Source organism: Cricetulus griseus, chromosome 9 (assembly GCF_003668045.3).
Source record: "Cricetulus griseus strain 17A/GY chromosome 9, alternate assembly CriGri-PICRH-1.0, whole genome shotgun sequence".
Classification (NCBI taxonomy): domain Eukaryota; kingdom Metazoa; phylum Chordata; class Mammalia; order Rodentia; family Cricetidae; genus Cricetulus; species Cricetulus griseus.
This window is the reverse complement of record NC_048602.1, coordinates 6930839-6945602: the sequence shown is the minus strand read 5'-3', so window position 1 is coordinate 6945602 and position 14764 is coordinate 6930839. Positions and strand designations below refer to the sequence as shown.

The window sequence follows — 14764 nt, the reverse complement described above, 5'->3', positions numbered from 1 at the left end:
GATGTCAGCCAGGATTGGGCCTACCGATAGCTGGGACTCATTCCTAAGTCCCTCCGGTGCAAGCCTGTTCCCAGGCATTCCCAGAGAAGGAGCACTTGAGAGGTTACCATGCCCACAGCCTCATGAAACCAGCCGCCCAGGTCTCTGACAGACCTGGGCTAGGTACTGCAGCTCATTTGGTGAGAACCAGAGGATAATCTAGGATAATCTGGCAAGACACCTCAGAAAATGACAGCAGAAAATACCTTAGCTATGTGTGGGGCACAGGTGTTATGGCATTCCTTACATACTTAGGGGCTCTCACGGCAGAATTGCAAGCAGGCATGCCTGAGTCCTCTCTCGGCAGGGCTTACCCACTTGGAAAACTACAGTGCATAGAGCCAAAGCACAGCTAAGTGGTTCAGAGTCACCAGCATGTGTGGGGTATTTTGTTTGGATTCCCAAGACAGGATCTTACATTGTAGTCCAGGCTGACCTTGACTTTGCAGCAATCCTCCTGCCTCAGTTTCCCAAGTACAGAGGTTACAGGTCTGAGTTGCCACATCTGGCTAGAGATGTGTACTGAAGAAGTGAGTGAATTAACTAAATGAGAGCCCCCATTCCCTTGAATGTGGCGTCATAGCCAAGGAGGCTGCCATCACGCCCTCCGTGAAGGGGCACCGTTTCTGAGGCAGAAGGCAGAGCCTTCGCCCGGCCGAGCCTAACTGTCAGCTCACCATGTCCCCTGTGCCCTCCTGCACTCTCTCCTTGGCAGAGAAGGCAAAGTTGGGCAGATGCAACTTGCGTGGGCTATGCAGGTGCCCAGTGTCTCCAGAGAGGGGTCTCAGCATCTGGCTGCAGCTGGGGCTTATTATATGCCCACAGTCGAGGGGACTCCCTGTGAAGCCCTGGTGTGGGAGGGATGGAAAACCACACAGCAGGCAAGGAAACACAAATCCACAGCGTGGCAATGATGGGGAAGGGAGGTCTGTTCTGGAGGGCTTTTATGTTTTGGCATCAGAGATTGAACCCAGGGCCACCACAGAGTGACAGCTTTCTGTTGAGTGTGGCGTGGCGTGGCTTGCCTGTGACTTCCCATGGGCATTTCCTGAGGCCTTTATGTCTCCTGGGAATCTGGAATCTCAGTGATGGAGTGAGTCTGAAGCAGAGGCCAAGGACGTGATGGAATTCTACATCCTGAGCCAGAGCCAGGCAGCTGCAGGGCTGCTGGGAAGCAGGCTTTGGGACAGGGTGGTGACTGAGTCAGGGAGCACCATCCTCAGATCTGCCCATGGAGCCAGGAGGCGGCTGGAGAGGTACTTATGCATCTGGACCAATGTGGCGTGACACCCAGTCACAGGCAGTGTGGTGGGCTGAACCTGGGGCTGGGAACTGCTCTTGAAAGAGACAGGGCTGGTGTGCAGGTACAGGGAAGAGCCTTGGCTGTGTTCCTGGATAGTCCCAGGGACTTATAAGTATAACCCACATAAACCGCACGCCCCTGATCCTGCTCTCACATCAGCCCAGCCCTGCTGTGTTCCAAAGTTCCTGCATAGTCCAGGAACCTGTAAGTCATCTTAGGCCAGAGCAAAGCGGCATAAAAGAGACCTGGCCAGCAGAGCACCTTGCTGCTTAACCCAAAATCCACAACCAAAACCCATAATCATTCTTAGCCATAAACCCAAAGCAGCATTTCTGCAGCCAGGAAAGGGATGAACTTGGCAAAGTCCACATGGCAGCAGGAACTGTGTGTGCCTGCAAACCTCAGAGCAGAGTAAGGGAACATGGGAAGCATACCATCAGTCCAGGCCTCATGGATGGAGGCTTTCTGCCGGAACTTCTCTGCCAGGTGGTCGAGTCGCTCCAGCCTGCGGATTTCATTCAGCAGCCACTCTTCATAGCCCTTTTCGGCCTGCTCCAGGTGTTGCCAGCCATTGTTGATGTCCTGTGGTGCAGGACAGAGAGAACAGGGCTCTCACAAGGTCCTACCTGACCCTACCTTGCAGTTTTGTCTACACAGGCCAGCATGGACTACTGTGTGTGTGTGTGTGTGGGGGGGGGGGGGTCTGTTAGTCATTCAGTCAGGAATTACAGGAGACTGTGAACTGAACTCAGACCCTCTGCAAATGCCTTCACCACTGACCATCTCTCTAAGGACACAAACCCTGATTACATGGGTCTAACTGAATGACTCTCAGCACAAGTGCTGGGTGGGCAAATCAATGGATGGATGCGGCTGAGGACACTATGAAGGTGTCCTGCTGTCCTTCCCTTTGTAAAGACCTCAGACACTTGCTACTTCTGGAGTCCTGGCAGACTCGAGCTCCAGATTCAAAAGGTCCACACAAGCTGTGCTATGGCTGGGGGTAGCAATACAGAGAATTGTGGGTGTAAAACCTCAGGACAAACAGCAGGGCAATGTGAAGCACACCCTCACCATCCCTGCCCTGAAGGCTGATTTAAGTCGATGCCAGCCAAGCATTATGCCCTAGAGTGGTCTGCTAGGTGATGGCCCTGGGCCCTGAGGAAGATGGGGTAAACTCACCGAGACCATCCTGCCCTCCGAGGGCATGAAGGCAGGCCGGTTGCTGAGCCGTAGCTTGGTCTGCAGGGTGTTGAAGTTGATCTCCAGCTGGCACTTCTCCTGCACCTTGGGGGGCTTGTGAACACGCCGATAGTCTCGGAAGTCCTCCAGTTTCTGCTGCATCTCCTGGATGGTCTTCTGAGGCACGCGGTCCTCCAGCCAGGGGATGGTGCGTCGGATCCACTCCAGAAGCTGCGGGGCCATAGGAAGCCATGGTGGCCATTACAGAGGTGCTCAGAGTGCTGAATACCCCCCCCCCCCCCCACACACACACCCTTGCTTACAGGGACATAGGATGTAGGCTTATAAGAACCCTGTCCTCGGGGCTGTCTTGTCTCCAAACCCAAATCCTCCACTGTTTCTGCTGGAGCCCACAGCAGAGTTCTCAGAATGTGTGATGCTCCTGGCTACCTCCTACTTCCTGTTCATGTCTCTGTTGAGTCTTCCTTGCTCAGATGAAGTGAGCAGCTTCAAGTCTACCGTCCCTTCCCATATTGTCACAGGACTTTGACTCTTGCTCTGCCTAGGTTTAGTGACCATGGCTGACACAATAGTAAAGGCCTACAGTGTGTTTGCCTCAGGTGGGTGGCCAGTGCATACACAAGGTTTGGCACCTAAAAACAGAAAACTTTTTTGTGTATTCTTATGACCTACTCTGACCTTTGACAGGGTGAGGAAGAGTACCAACAAGCCAACAGACTGGTCTTCAAAAACTACCCAGAACAGAGGCACCGGGCTGGGTATGCATCTGGTGAATGGTACCCAAGAACATGACTTCTGCCTTCTCTTGGGGCTGGGAATGACAGTGCCATTTGCCTTTGGTTCTATCAGCCATAACAGAAGCCAGGGCCCTGAGTGTGTTAAGCAAGAGCCCCAGCAACTAACTACATCCCGGCCCTAGCTCTGCCAGTACAAAATCCTTAACTAGGTGGAAGTTGGCCACTTTGGGTTGACTGTTGAACATCTGTCAAGTTTCCCCACTCCACAAAAGTCTTACTGCCTGGGGCGAGGGTGTGGCTCAGAGGGTGAGTGCTTGCCCACCATGCACGAGGCCCCATGTTTGACATTCGGCTCCTCAGACTCCTAGGGTCTAGGAGTCATGGTTCTAAGAACACAGACACACTCTTTGGAAGCTGAAACTGAGTATCTTGGTAAAAACCCAAGTTCTGGACTCAAGCATGATGGCTGCCAACCCAAAAGTTCTGTATTCCATATTTTCTAGGTCTCACTGCTATATCTACTTTTGCAGCAAAATCATGTTTGTTATTCCAGTACTTGGGAGGTAGAGGCAGGAGGATCAGAAGTTCAAGGCCAACCTGTGCTACCTGTGTACCCCACCCCCACAAAAGCCCCAAACCTTCATGTTTAATTTGACATGGATGGGTATTTTGCTTTCGGATATGTACGTGCGTGTGCCACTCGTCCCCAAAGGCCAGAAATTGAACTCAGATATTCTGGAAGAACAGCAAGTACCCTCTCTTGCCCTCCCTCCCTCCCTCCCTGTCTGTCTGTCTGTCTGTCTGTCACTCTGGGGCATGGAGCACACACTCACATCACTGGCCAGACGTTCATAATCTTCCATCAGGTGCCCTCTCTTGCCCTCCCTCCCTCCCTCCCTCCCTCCCTCCCTCCCTCCCTCCCTCCCTCCCTCCCTCCCTCCCTGTCTGTCTGTCACTCTGGGGCATGGAGCACACACTCACATCACTGGCCAGACGTTCATAGTCTTCCATCAGGTGCTCATTCTCCTGGTTCACAGCCAGCACCTTGCAGATCCGGTTGGCAGCAGTCTCAGCCTGGGGGAGGGAAGCACAGTCAGGGCTGCCTGGGGCCGGGGACCCTCCCTCCTAACAAGCAGGTCCAAGCAGTTTGTCCAAGACCCACAGAGAACACCCCAAAGCAGGAAAGGAGAGGAAGTGCATCTCCAGTAAGATGATGGCCTTGGGTGGCCACGTCCTCGGGGCCTTGTTGAGAAGGGTAGTAAGACCTGAGCCCTGATTAGAAGCAGGCCTCTATTGCCCAGGAGTGGGCGGGGCTGTGCTGAACTTAAGAAGTGGAGTTTCCCCTTGAACGGGAACTTTGCTGGAGGTGGGAGTGCGGTCAGTGCATGCTCTACCCTTTCTGGCTCCTTCTCAGGAGGTTCGGCTGACTATAGGAGCTCACACAGGCACAATTCACAATTTGAGGGGCAGAAGGAAGCAGGGGAGGTTACATAGACAGAGCTGGCCCCTGCTCTGAACTCTAGACACCTGGGTGAGGGGAAAGTGCCACACAGGAGAAGGGAGGCAGGTACCTTTCAGGCAGCACAGAAAAGGTCCAAGAAGAGTTGGAACGGCAACAGAACAGGAACAGAAATAGTGAGGAGGGTCTACAGGGTGACGAGGAGGAAAACAGAGGCTCGGGAGTCAGCTCCTGGCCCTGTGCGCTTTCCCATCCACACGTGGCTCAGGGACAGGCAGAGGGCCAACAGAGCAACTTGGGAGTACACACCACACGCCATGCTGCAGGAATCACCCGGGACTAACACTAGGACTTGTTCCAGGGCTGAGACTCACAAGGGCCTACGCCACAGGTGCTGCTTACGTGAGCACACTGCTGGTTCCCTGAGTTCTAAGCTACTCTGTTGCAGCTTGGGGCATTTTAGGTGCTCAGAATGGATGGATTTAAGTGTGTGGTGGCCTGACACAGGGAGAATAGTACTCTTGGGCCAGGCCCGAATTCACCCACAAAACACTTTTTGGAGATGGAACTGACCTTTGGGGAGATGCCCTGAGGGTGCACTCTTTTGTAAGAAAAGGTGAATCTAGCAGAAAGAGTTCACTTTCCCCCCTGCTGACCAGGCTGACATCTACCTTAGAAGGCATGTCAACCACAGCTTTCTGAGCCTAGATCACCCCAAACTTGCAAATGCTTTGCCCTGGACTTTTCTGCTAGTAACTGATCAACCATTCCCTCAGAGCCTCCCTCTACCAGAACCAAGGTGAGCTCCAGATGTGGGGGCATTTCAGGCAGGAAGAAAAGCAAACGGGGGGGGGGGGGCCCGCTACTGTGGGAGTGTCCAGTGGAAGTCATGCTGTTACTTGGGGCTAGTCCCACTCAGCCCTCCTAACAGCATGTGGGCCACATGGTGAGCACCCTCCCTCCCCAGGCCCTCCAGCAAAACACATCAGACACAGGATCTAACCCATGCTGGGCAGATAGAAAGGGCTGAGAGATGGCCATTTGGGGAGGTCTGGAAAGAACTGGGTAGTCTAGCTTTGCTGTGAACTGCCTTAAGCCCTGGAGCTCATATTTTATGCCTAGAAAAAATCCTGTGAGGGGCAATAGGATTCTCATCTTATAAATAGAGAAACCGAAGTTAAGTAACCTATCCAAGATCATGCTGCCAAGCCAGGGCAAAGCAGGGGCGGGGCAGGCCAGACTGCCCACGGGAGGCAGCCACTGGATGCTAACACTCTAGGGCAGTAGTCACAGAAAACAGCGGGTGCAGTGTCTGAGCCTCAGGTTCCTTTTCTTTCAGATTGGTCTGATGGCCTCCATTGGTCCCTGGTGTGTACTAGAGCTCTGCTAGGACCTCGGTAGGTAAAGGCCTTGGAGAGGGCCCAGTGAGGTCAATGTCCCCAAAACAAGCATCCATCCCTCCTGTTGTCCAGCCATTTTTTTTAGACCAGGAGGGCACAGAAATGCCCAGACCTCTAAGTAGAAGCTGAAGGACAGAACAGACACACATGTTCCCCTCTCCTGTCCACATTGACTCCAGAGGCAGCCTGCTCTTAGAAAAGTTTTCTGAAAGGAGGTTCACCAGGCAGGTGGCCCTGAAGTAGACAGAGGTTGTAACAAACCAGGGGTTTCATCTGTAGTGGTACCAGACTTCTATTCCCTGTTTGTGGTTAGAGCTGTGTCACCATCTACCATGGGGGGCTATGCTCAAATGCAAGAATGTCTGTGAGGCTTTGGTACAGATGTAGCCTCAGGCTCCCAAGACCATGATGGCCCGAGGCTCTTCAGCTCAGCGGGGCTCTACCAGGTACAGGTGGCCTATGGTGCTGACTTGAGCATGACAGAAAGGGCAAATCTGAGTCCACAGCATCGAGGGGTCCTCCCACTCTGGCTCACCTTCTGGGCCCCCGAGAAAGCGTGGTAGAAGCAGGATACGTAAGTCATGATGGCCTTCTCATCTGGCCTCAGAGTGCCCACAATATCTGCGCAGAGAGAGAGAAAGAGAAAGAGAGACAGGAAGGAGAGAGTGAAAGACGCAGGGAAGAGGTGGCCAGCCGGCCGGCCCAAGGCTCATGCGGGAAGAACAGTGCTTGCTCTGGACTAGAAGCCAGTGGAGCTCAGACCTGGGGGACATGCCATGCCAATGTGTGCAGAAGGGCCATCAGACTCTGAGGGCAGGGCTTCCTCTTCAACCAGGCCATCGAAACAGACTAACTAGACTGTATGAAAGCAGTGGCATTTGGAACCAGGAAAGTCAAAAGTTAAGTGACTGTTTTCTGAAAGCCTAAGTAGAATCATGTCACCTGAACTACCAACCAGTTTTGCATAAACTAAACTCCTAATGATTTTGGGCTCAATAGTTCATACTTATAATCCTAGCACTTGGGAGATGGAGTCAGGAAGAGCTAACGTGCTAAAGTTTGAGGCTAGCCAGAGCTACACAGTAAGAATCTGTGTCAAAAAGAGTCAGGCATAGTGTCACATACTGGATTGGCAATCCTAGCACTCAAGAGGCAGAGACAGGAAGATTACTGAGCGTTCTAAGCTAGCCTGGTCTACATAGAAAACCTTAGGATTCCAGGACAGCCAGGGCTACATCAAAAGACACTGTCTCAAAAAAATGAAAACAACAGGCTGAGTGGTGCACGCCTTTAACCCCAGCACTTGGGAGGCAGAGGCAGGTGGATCTGAGTTTGAGGGTACCATGGTCTACAAAGAGAGTTCCAGGACAGCCAGGGCTACTCAGAGAAACAGTCTTGAAAAACAAACAAGAAACCCAAGTGGTAGCACATGCCAGGACTTGGGAGGTGGACAAAAAAAAGTCCATCAGAACTTTTTACAGCTAGCCGAGCTACATAAGACACTGCCTTAACAACAACAAACAAAACACCTAGAACCGGAAAGATGGCTCGGCAGCTAAAAACATTGGCTGCTCTTCCAGAGGACTCATGGTTCAATGCCCAGCACCCACATGGCAGCTCACAGCCATCTGTAACTGTAGTTCCAGAAGACCCAACACCTGGCCTCCCTAGGAAGCAAGTACATGTGTGGTACACAGACATACATGCAAGCAACACACTCGTACACACAGTCTCCTTTGAAGCAGGGACCCGCCTGTGTCCCCACTGCCCAAATGAACAGAGCCTGGTATACAGTAGACACTCAGGAGACTGAGCAAGCACTAGACAAGCGGCAATGCCCAGGACTGAGGGAGCTGGCTTCTAGTCCAAGAGAGACTACTGCTGTCTGCAAGAGAAATGAAGTGAGCGTGGGAGGCGAAAGGCGGCGGCGGCATTGGGCAGTGGCAGCGAGGAGGGCTGCCTGGCCCTGCCCGGTACCTTCTGCGCTCCTGAGAAGGCATGGTAGAAGCTGGACACATAGGTCATTATGGCCTTCTCGTCGGGCCGGGCTGTGTTCACGATGTCTGCAAGTGAACAACAAGGGTTAAATGGCCCAAGCAGGGGTGAGTGAGGCCACTTGCTAGGACAGGACCCACAGGCTCCCAAAGTCACAACTAAGCCAGGGGAAAGACCCTCTAAGCTGACAATGCCGGTTGGGCTCAGCTACAATTCTAACCACCCCCACCCCCCACCCCCGCCCCCATGGTCTCAGGAAAGGCCAAAGCTGTGGGAACTGAACTGGAATGAAGCCACTTCCTCTCTGAGAATGGCCTCAAGGGGCAGCAGGACAGTGAACTCCAAGGGCCACCAGAGGCCAGAGACATGGGTCCTGGCTGGGGGCGGTGCTGGCTGGGAAATGGAGCAAAGCCGGAAAAGGAAAAAACAACATTCCACTTTGGCGGGCTCCAGACCTCAGGCCTTTACTTCAGCTGGTCAGAAGAGAGGCCAGAGTTGTTCACAGGAAGCCAGGGGCCAGCCTCTTCGGCCACCTTGGTCCTCTGTGAGTCTAGAGGGCCCATGGTCTCATAAACTTCTTAAGCACTGCCCTCTCCCTTTTTCCTGCCATTCTGGATGTAACTGGCCAACACTGGCTCAGGTTGCGTGACTCTGGCCACCTCAGGTTCATCTGACCTTTCTCCCCAGCTCAACCAGCTAGATCCCCAAGGTTTTCCCTATGCTTGATGAGTTGTGGAGCCCAGCCAAAGCTAGGCCTGGACAGATGAGGCCCCAGGAAACACAGCACTGACTGAACACAGGGGAGGTACTCACCCTCAGCATCCAACATCTTGGGGATATCAAGGTATTTTTCAGCCACTTCAAAAGCGTTATTTAGATTGGTGACTGGATCATCCTGGGGAGGCAGGTGAGAGAAACGGAGAATTCCATCAGGAGCAGAACCCAGGCAATTGTAAAAGGCAAGGGGCTGGCCTGAGACAGGAGCGGAGGAGCAGGGATGGAAAGTGTCTTAGAAATTCTCATCCCTGTGCGCTACACAAGGAAAGAAAGGCACAACCCCTGCCCAAAGCTGGCAGGCACCATTTCTCACAGAACTGTCAGCCAGCCACAGGCCTCAGTCAAACCTATGGGCTGTGGTCTAGGCTTGGGAGACCATAGGGAGGGAGGGAGGGAGGGAGGGAGGGAGGGAGGGAGAGAGAGAGAGAGAGAGAGAGAGAGAGAGAGAGAGAGAGAGAGAGAGAGAGAGAGAGACCACAGGTGTGTGTGTGTGTGTATCAAGTAAAGAACACACGTCCCCCCTCTAGAACACCCCAGTGCCTATACAGGGGCCCCTGCTGCAGGGCCCCCCAGGGCCTGCTCAACAAGCATCATCTACCTCACTGCCCTCACCACTCTGCAGCCAAAGCAGAACGCTTCTTCCCACTGTACCCAAGCAGGCTGGGTGAAGATGCTCCCCCAGCCCGAGCAGCTCAGTTTCCATCACTCTGCAGCCGCTGTCTGGCCCTGCACTCTGCAGTGCCACTGGCAGAGTGGCTGCTTTGGACATGGTTCCCTGCCTTTGCCAGGAGGCCAGGCTTTTAGCTTTGTGTAAGCAAATAAGAGCAAGACTGTTGCACAGGAAATGGTGGCCCCCTGGAAGGCTTGAAACTCCTTTTCTCCCCCAGAGAAAAGAATGCTTCTAGAATCCAGAAGGTCAAATAACACAGGCTCTAAAAAGAGTCCAGCCTGTTGTAATGACCATGGAGGGAAATGGGACAATGCCGTAGATGTCTTTAGGAGGTGAATATCAGCCACCAAACTAGTGACCAGGAAAAAGCTCGCATGAGGTTCTCTCAATTTCTGAAGTGGGGAGGAATCCAGGTCAGCAATGTACAGCCCTTGAGGGTAGAGAGGGGCAAGAGACACTTACCTTCCTCAGTTTGTCATACTCAATCAGTTCAGGTCTGTGGCGGTGGATGAGGGCATTGAAGGCCAGACCATCCTTCCAGCTGTAAGAGAAGGCAAAGGTGGGTCCTTGCTACCCTGGGAATCGTGATGGCCCCTGTGAGCCTTGACTAACATACAGAACGCTCCGTGTGCAACAGACATGGAATGCCAGACAGTCTGGGGTAAAGCATGATGAAGCACTGATTTGGCGCTGACAATAAGACCTCGAGCAAGTCACAGAACTGCTTCCTCAGTTTCCATGCCTGTAAAGTGGGGATAGTGGCAGCAGCTAGCCCAGAGTTGCTATGAGGACTGAGTTAATGCTTTCACAGAACCTTACATGGGTGTGACTGGGTGTCTGCTGATCAGTGAGATGGCCTAGGCAGCCTAGCCCTGCATACAAGGGCTCACCAAACAGGATAGGCCTGCAGGGCACAGCTCTCTATGGGAGGTGGGGGTGGGATCCTGAACCCTGGCTGACCCAATCATGGAGGCCCAGGCCAGGGGCTGGCTAAGTGCCTGGGTGTTGGGTGGCCTGAAGTTCTCTGGAGCAAAACGATCCCTACAAAGTCACAAGCTAGACTAGGCACATTTTCGTCTCCAGCTCCTGTAAGGTTTGGGTTGCTTCCGGGATGGATTTCTGATTCACCTGCTCAGAATGGCTCTCCTACTTCCCGTCTCCTCACTGTGTGAAATGAGCAGCCCAGACATCTGTATCTGGGCTGGAGGCGTTCTGTGCCTCCATGTGTAGAAGCAGCAGGCAGGCTATAGATCGTTACTGACTCAGCAAAGAAGAGGTACTTAGCAGAGCCACCCAAGGGGACCACGTGCATTTAAGGACAGAACACGAGAAGGATTCTGACATCAGCATGGGGGTCCCCAGAGAGGCAAAGGACACAGCAGGGCCCAGTGGGTCCTGTCCCAGAGGCTTAGATGGTTAAGTTGGGGGGCACCCTGGCAGACAACAGTCTCCTGTGCTCTGGCCTCACATTGCACAAACTGCCCACTGCAGGTGTGCCCCCCTCACCCCAGAACAGCAGACCTCTGGCAGGGTGGGGCTTTGCCCACGTTAGCAGATGGAGAGCACATTTTCTTAAGTTAAACACAATGGCAGCCTAGGCACTGGCCCCTCTTGCAACCTCCAATATAAAGAGTCCGACTATGGCCTCCAAGAGGCACCTTGCTGTTTTAAAACGGCAGTCTCCTCTCTGAACAGACTTCCCAGTGGGCACACAGGGACCCATAGCAGGGCAGGGGCTTACTGAGCTTGCTCTAGAACAGACCAGGATGAAAACACAAGGAAGCAAGCACCTGGATCCCAGGCCATGCAGGTTCCTGCCAGACACCCACCTGATATGGAAGTTCTGGACGTTGACGTTTTTATATGGGGCCGTCTTTCGCTGGCACCAGAGGAGGAGCCCTTCCTTGGCAGAGGTCTCTGCAAAGCACACAATGAAAGATAAGGTCAAAGTTAAACCGCAGACCAGGGCTCAAGCTGGACAGGCCTTTAGCCTCAGGCCTGGGGACAAACAAAAGCCCAAGGAAGGGACATCAGACATCAAAACAAGCGGAGGCAGCGGCTCCCATCATGTAAGTGGACGGATCTCTGCCCACCCACCCACCTGCCAGCATGCAGAGCCCAGCTGCAAGAAGCCTTGTCACTGAAGCCACCCCAGGAAGTGGTAAGGACAGGATGTGAACCTGCTCCCCATCCCTGACTGGCCTGTCATTAGCCACTAGGCCACATGGTATGTGAGCCCTGGAGACTAGCTTCAGCCTATTTCCCATTTCTTCCTTGTGAGTAACTAGGCTGTCCTTAAATTGTGAGTCCTATGGAGACAGGAACACATGTATCCTGATCACCATGGCGACCCAGCACCCAGGATCACCGCCGTACACTGGCCTCGTGGCTTTCCTCATTCTCTGGGCACACAGTGACAGTTGCAAGTGGCAACATTGCTGGACGGCCTAAGCAGGCCAAGATGCACACCCTCAATGAGTACGTGGAGCAGAAAGAGAAGAAGCCAGGCCCAACTCCATCTGAGTTTGTTCTGTAGCTCAGGGCACCAGGCTATACAATGGTGGCAGTCATCCTGGTCTGCTGCATAAGGAGCATCAGTGTCCTGGGGTAACCTGGGGCCAGGAAGGGCTGTGGGAGAGATGGGCCCCAAGCAGGCATGGAAGCATGGAGACAAAACCGGAAGGAAGTTCCTTCTCAATTCACCAGGTCCTGGGAGAGTGAAGAGGCAGCTCTCTTCCATGGCTTACCTTCCACAGAGATGTCTTGGATGGCGAACCTGAGGATGATGGTCCAGATCATTCCCAGGGTCATCTTTGCATTGCCATCCACAATCTCTGCACAGGGACAAAGGGCAGGGAAAGAAGGCTGTTAACGAGAGCCAGGCTCCTTGCTTCACCCCCAGGCAGAGCCTGCCTTAGCAGGAAGATACACTGAGCATTCTCTAGATAGGACAACTCCCCAGGCCTCTGTACACACGCTTCCTACCACAAAGGCCTTTTCTCCACTGCCAGCTCATAGGACTGCTCTTCCCAACCCTGTCCCAGGCCTGTGGTCCTCACCTCCCACTTGTCATTCTCTATGGTGGTAAAATTCCACCTCAGGTTCGCTGGATAGTATACTAAGGACCTTTCTTCCTGAACAACTGGACAGCCTCCTGGTGAGCCTACAGCCTGCCTCTGCATAGTAGGAGTCCCTACTTAAAGCTTGGTCACAGCAGACGGTATGAGGTAAGCAGTCTAGCACTTAAGATCCAGGGAAGGCAGGTGAATGGGATGTCTGTCCCGTCTTCCCAGGATTCTATAGATCCAGAGACCAAGAAGGGCTACCTGCTCCGCTACAGCATGGGGGACAAATTGTTCTCCCATCAGAAAAGCTAAAGCAAGTTTCAAGAGGGCTATGTTCCTTCCGTCAAGGGACATGGCCCATCCCCCAGGTGACGCAGGTACAGGCTGGCCAGAGTTCTGGGAGCAAGAGGTACAACACACCCACCAGCTGCTCCTGTGAGCTGCAGCTGTGCTTCAAATCGCCCCTCTCATAACCCTGAGGAAGAAGCCATGTTCTTCAATTGCCAGACCATTTAAGGGGCCAGGAAACAGGGCCAGGACCAACGTTCTCAAGCATCCTCCATGAAGCTGCCCTCTACCCTTGTCCAGGCGTGTGACAGTCATAGGGATTTGGATAGACTCAGTTAGGGCTTGAAAAGGGAGGGAACATTTGCAGACAGAGCTTTCTCCACATGAAGGAGACTGGAAGGCAAGTTTGGTCCCTCCTTTCGCCCTTCTGTGTTTACAGACCGGCCACTGAGCAAAAGAAACACAGCTGTGCAAGTGACAGGCTGGAGCAGAGCCCGGAGGGAGGAACGATCCATGAGAGGACAGAAAATCTCTGGGCCTGACTGAATTTGGGGGTTTGGTTTTTTTTTAAACAAACACCAACGACCTCTACTGTGGCACGCAAGGCTTGGCACTCCTCTCCAGAGGTCCCAGGCTGGGGCAGGGCCTTGGAACTCAGAGGTGCACATTCTGGCCTAAAGTCCTGGCCAAATTCTCAGTCCTGTCATTAATGGCAATTAGTTTTCTTTGTTTTTCTAAAAGCTGGGACAACATGGATGTCAGGGCAAGAAACTCTGTTTGACTAATGAGCAGAGCTGGGAGTTCAGGCTGCTGGCAGCCTCTGGGCTCCATGGGCCTCACCTCATCCAAAGGTGCCTGGGAATCCAATCCCATGGCCTAAGGAGCTGCTGTTCTAGGTGTACTGGCCTGGAGTTGGTGGCACAGATTTGGGAGTCCACTCAGTACAGAGAGATCTTGTGCTTAGCCTGTGCAGCTGGATCAAAGCCTAGGGGCTGACCTTTGACCTTGCACATCCTGTTCCAATGCCCTGCTCAGGTATTAGTTCCCTTCTCTCATTGTATTCCTTCTCCCCACATGGACTAGGCAGAGACGCTCTTGGCAGACAGAAACCAGGTCATGTGTACAGGGTCCCATTCACAAGGGTTCTTCCTCACCCCTAGTGCACACTAGCTTTGGCTTAAGGGTGTAGAGGCTGTGGATCCATCGTGCTGTCAAGGCAGCAGTCACTGCTGGTCACTACTGAGAAGGTGCTGGGGCTTTCAGTGCCAAGTGCTCCTGTATTCAGCACACAGGTCCTGCGAGGGAGCCAGGAGCCCGGCTGACGGGGCGGGGCGCCCATCCCTGCTCACCTTCTGCCCCGATGGACACTAGCTTGACCCCCTTGCTGGCGATGAAGTCCAGGGCTTTGTTCACATTGTTGATCTTGTGCACACGCATCTTGCCCCGCTCGGGTTTAGGTAGCCGCTCCCCTGAGAAGACAGAGTGTGAGGGGTCTTTGCAGCCACCGACCACCCCAGCCCTGCTGGGACAGGGTGCAGTGTGGACTGCACAGGGCTCCCAGAGCCTCACCTGAAATGACCTCCAGGAGAAGCATGAGTTTGAGCCCGTCCCGGAAGTCCTCATCGATGTTCTCAATCTGAGTGCCAGCCTTCCGAAGGTGGGAGTTGCACCAGGCTGTGAAGGTCTAGGGAAGAGAACGGAAGGGGATGGAGGGTGAGCCAGCATCAGGGTTTCCACCCTGAGTAATAGCCCTGAAGCCGCCCGCCCTCTGAATACATCGTCCCTTAAGATATAGCCCAGGCTGGCCTTGCACTCAGTCCTTGTGCCT

General features: G+C 53.5%; 1 protein-coding gene across 1 annotated transcript in view; it reads right to left on the bottom strand.

The window, feature by feature from the left end:
• Actn4 (actinin alpha 4) overlaps positions 1 to 14764 on the bottom strand; it is a 66283-nt gene that overhangs the window by 8485 nt on the left and 43034 nt on the right. Inside the window, exons 2-11 of the mRNA XM_027430527.2 lie at positions 14506 to 14620; positions 14286 to 14405; positions 12331 to 12417; positions 11413 to 11500; positions 10046 to 10124; positions 8950 to 9031; positions 8119 to 8204; positions 4264 to 4356; positions 2525 to 2755; positions 1777 to 1924 (exon numbers count right to left, since the gene is read on the bottom strand). Of these exons, the coding sequence (XP_027286328.1) occupies positions 1777 to 1924; positions 2525 to 2755; positions 4264 to 4356; positions 8119 to 8204; positions 8950 to 9031; positions 10046 to 10124; positions 11413 to 11500; positions 12331 to 12417; positions 14286 to 14405; positions 14506 to 14620 (1129 nt within the window). The remainder of the gene's footprint in view (positions 1 to 1776; positions 1925 to 2524; positions 2756 to 4263; positions 4357 to 8118; positions 8205 to 8949; positions 9032 to 10045; positions 10125 to 11412; positions 11501 to 12330; positions 12418 to 14285; positions 14406 to 14505; positions 14621 to 14764) is intronic.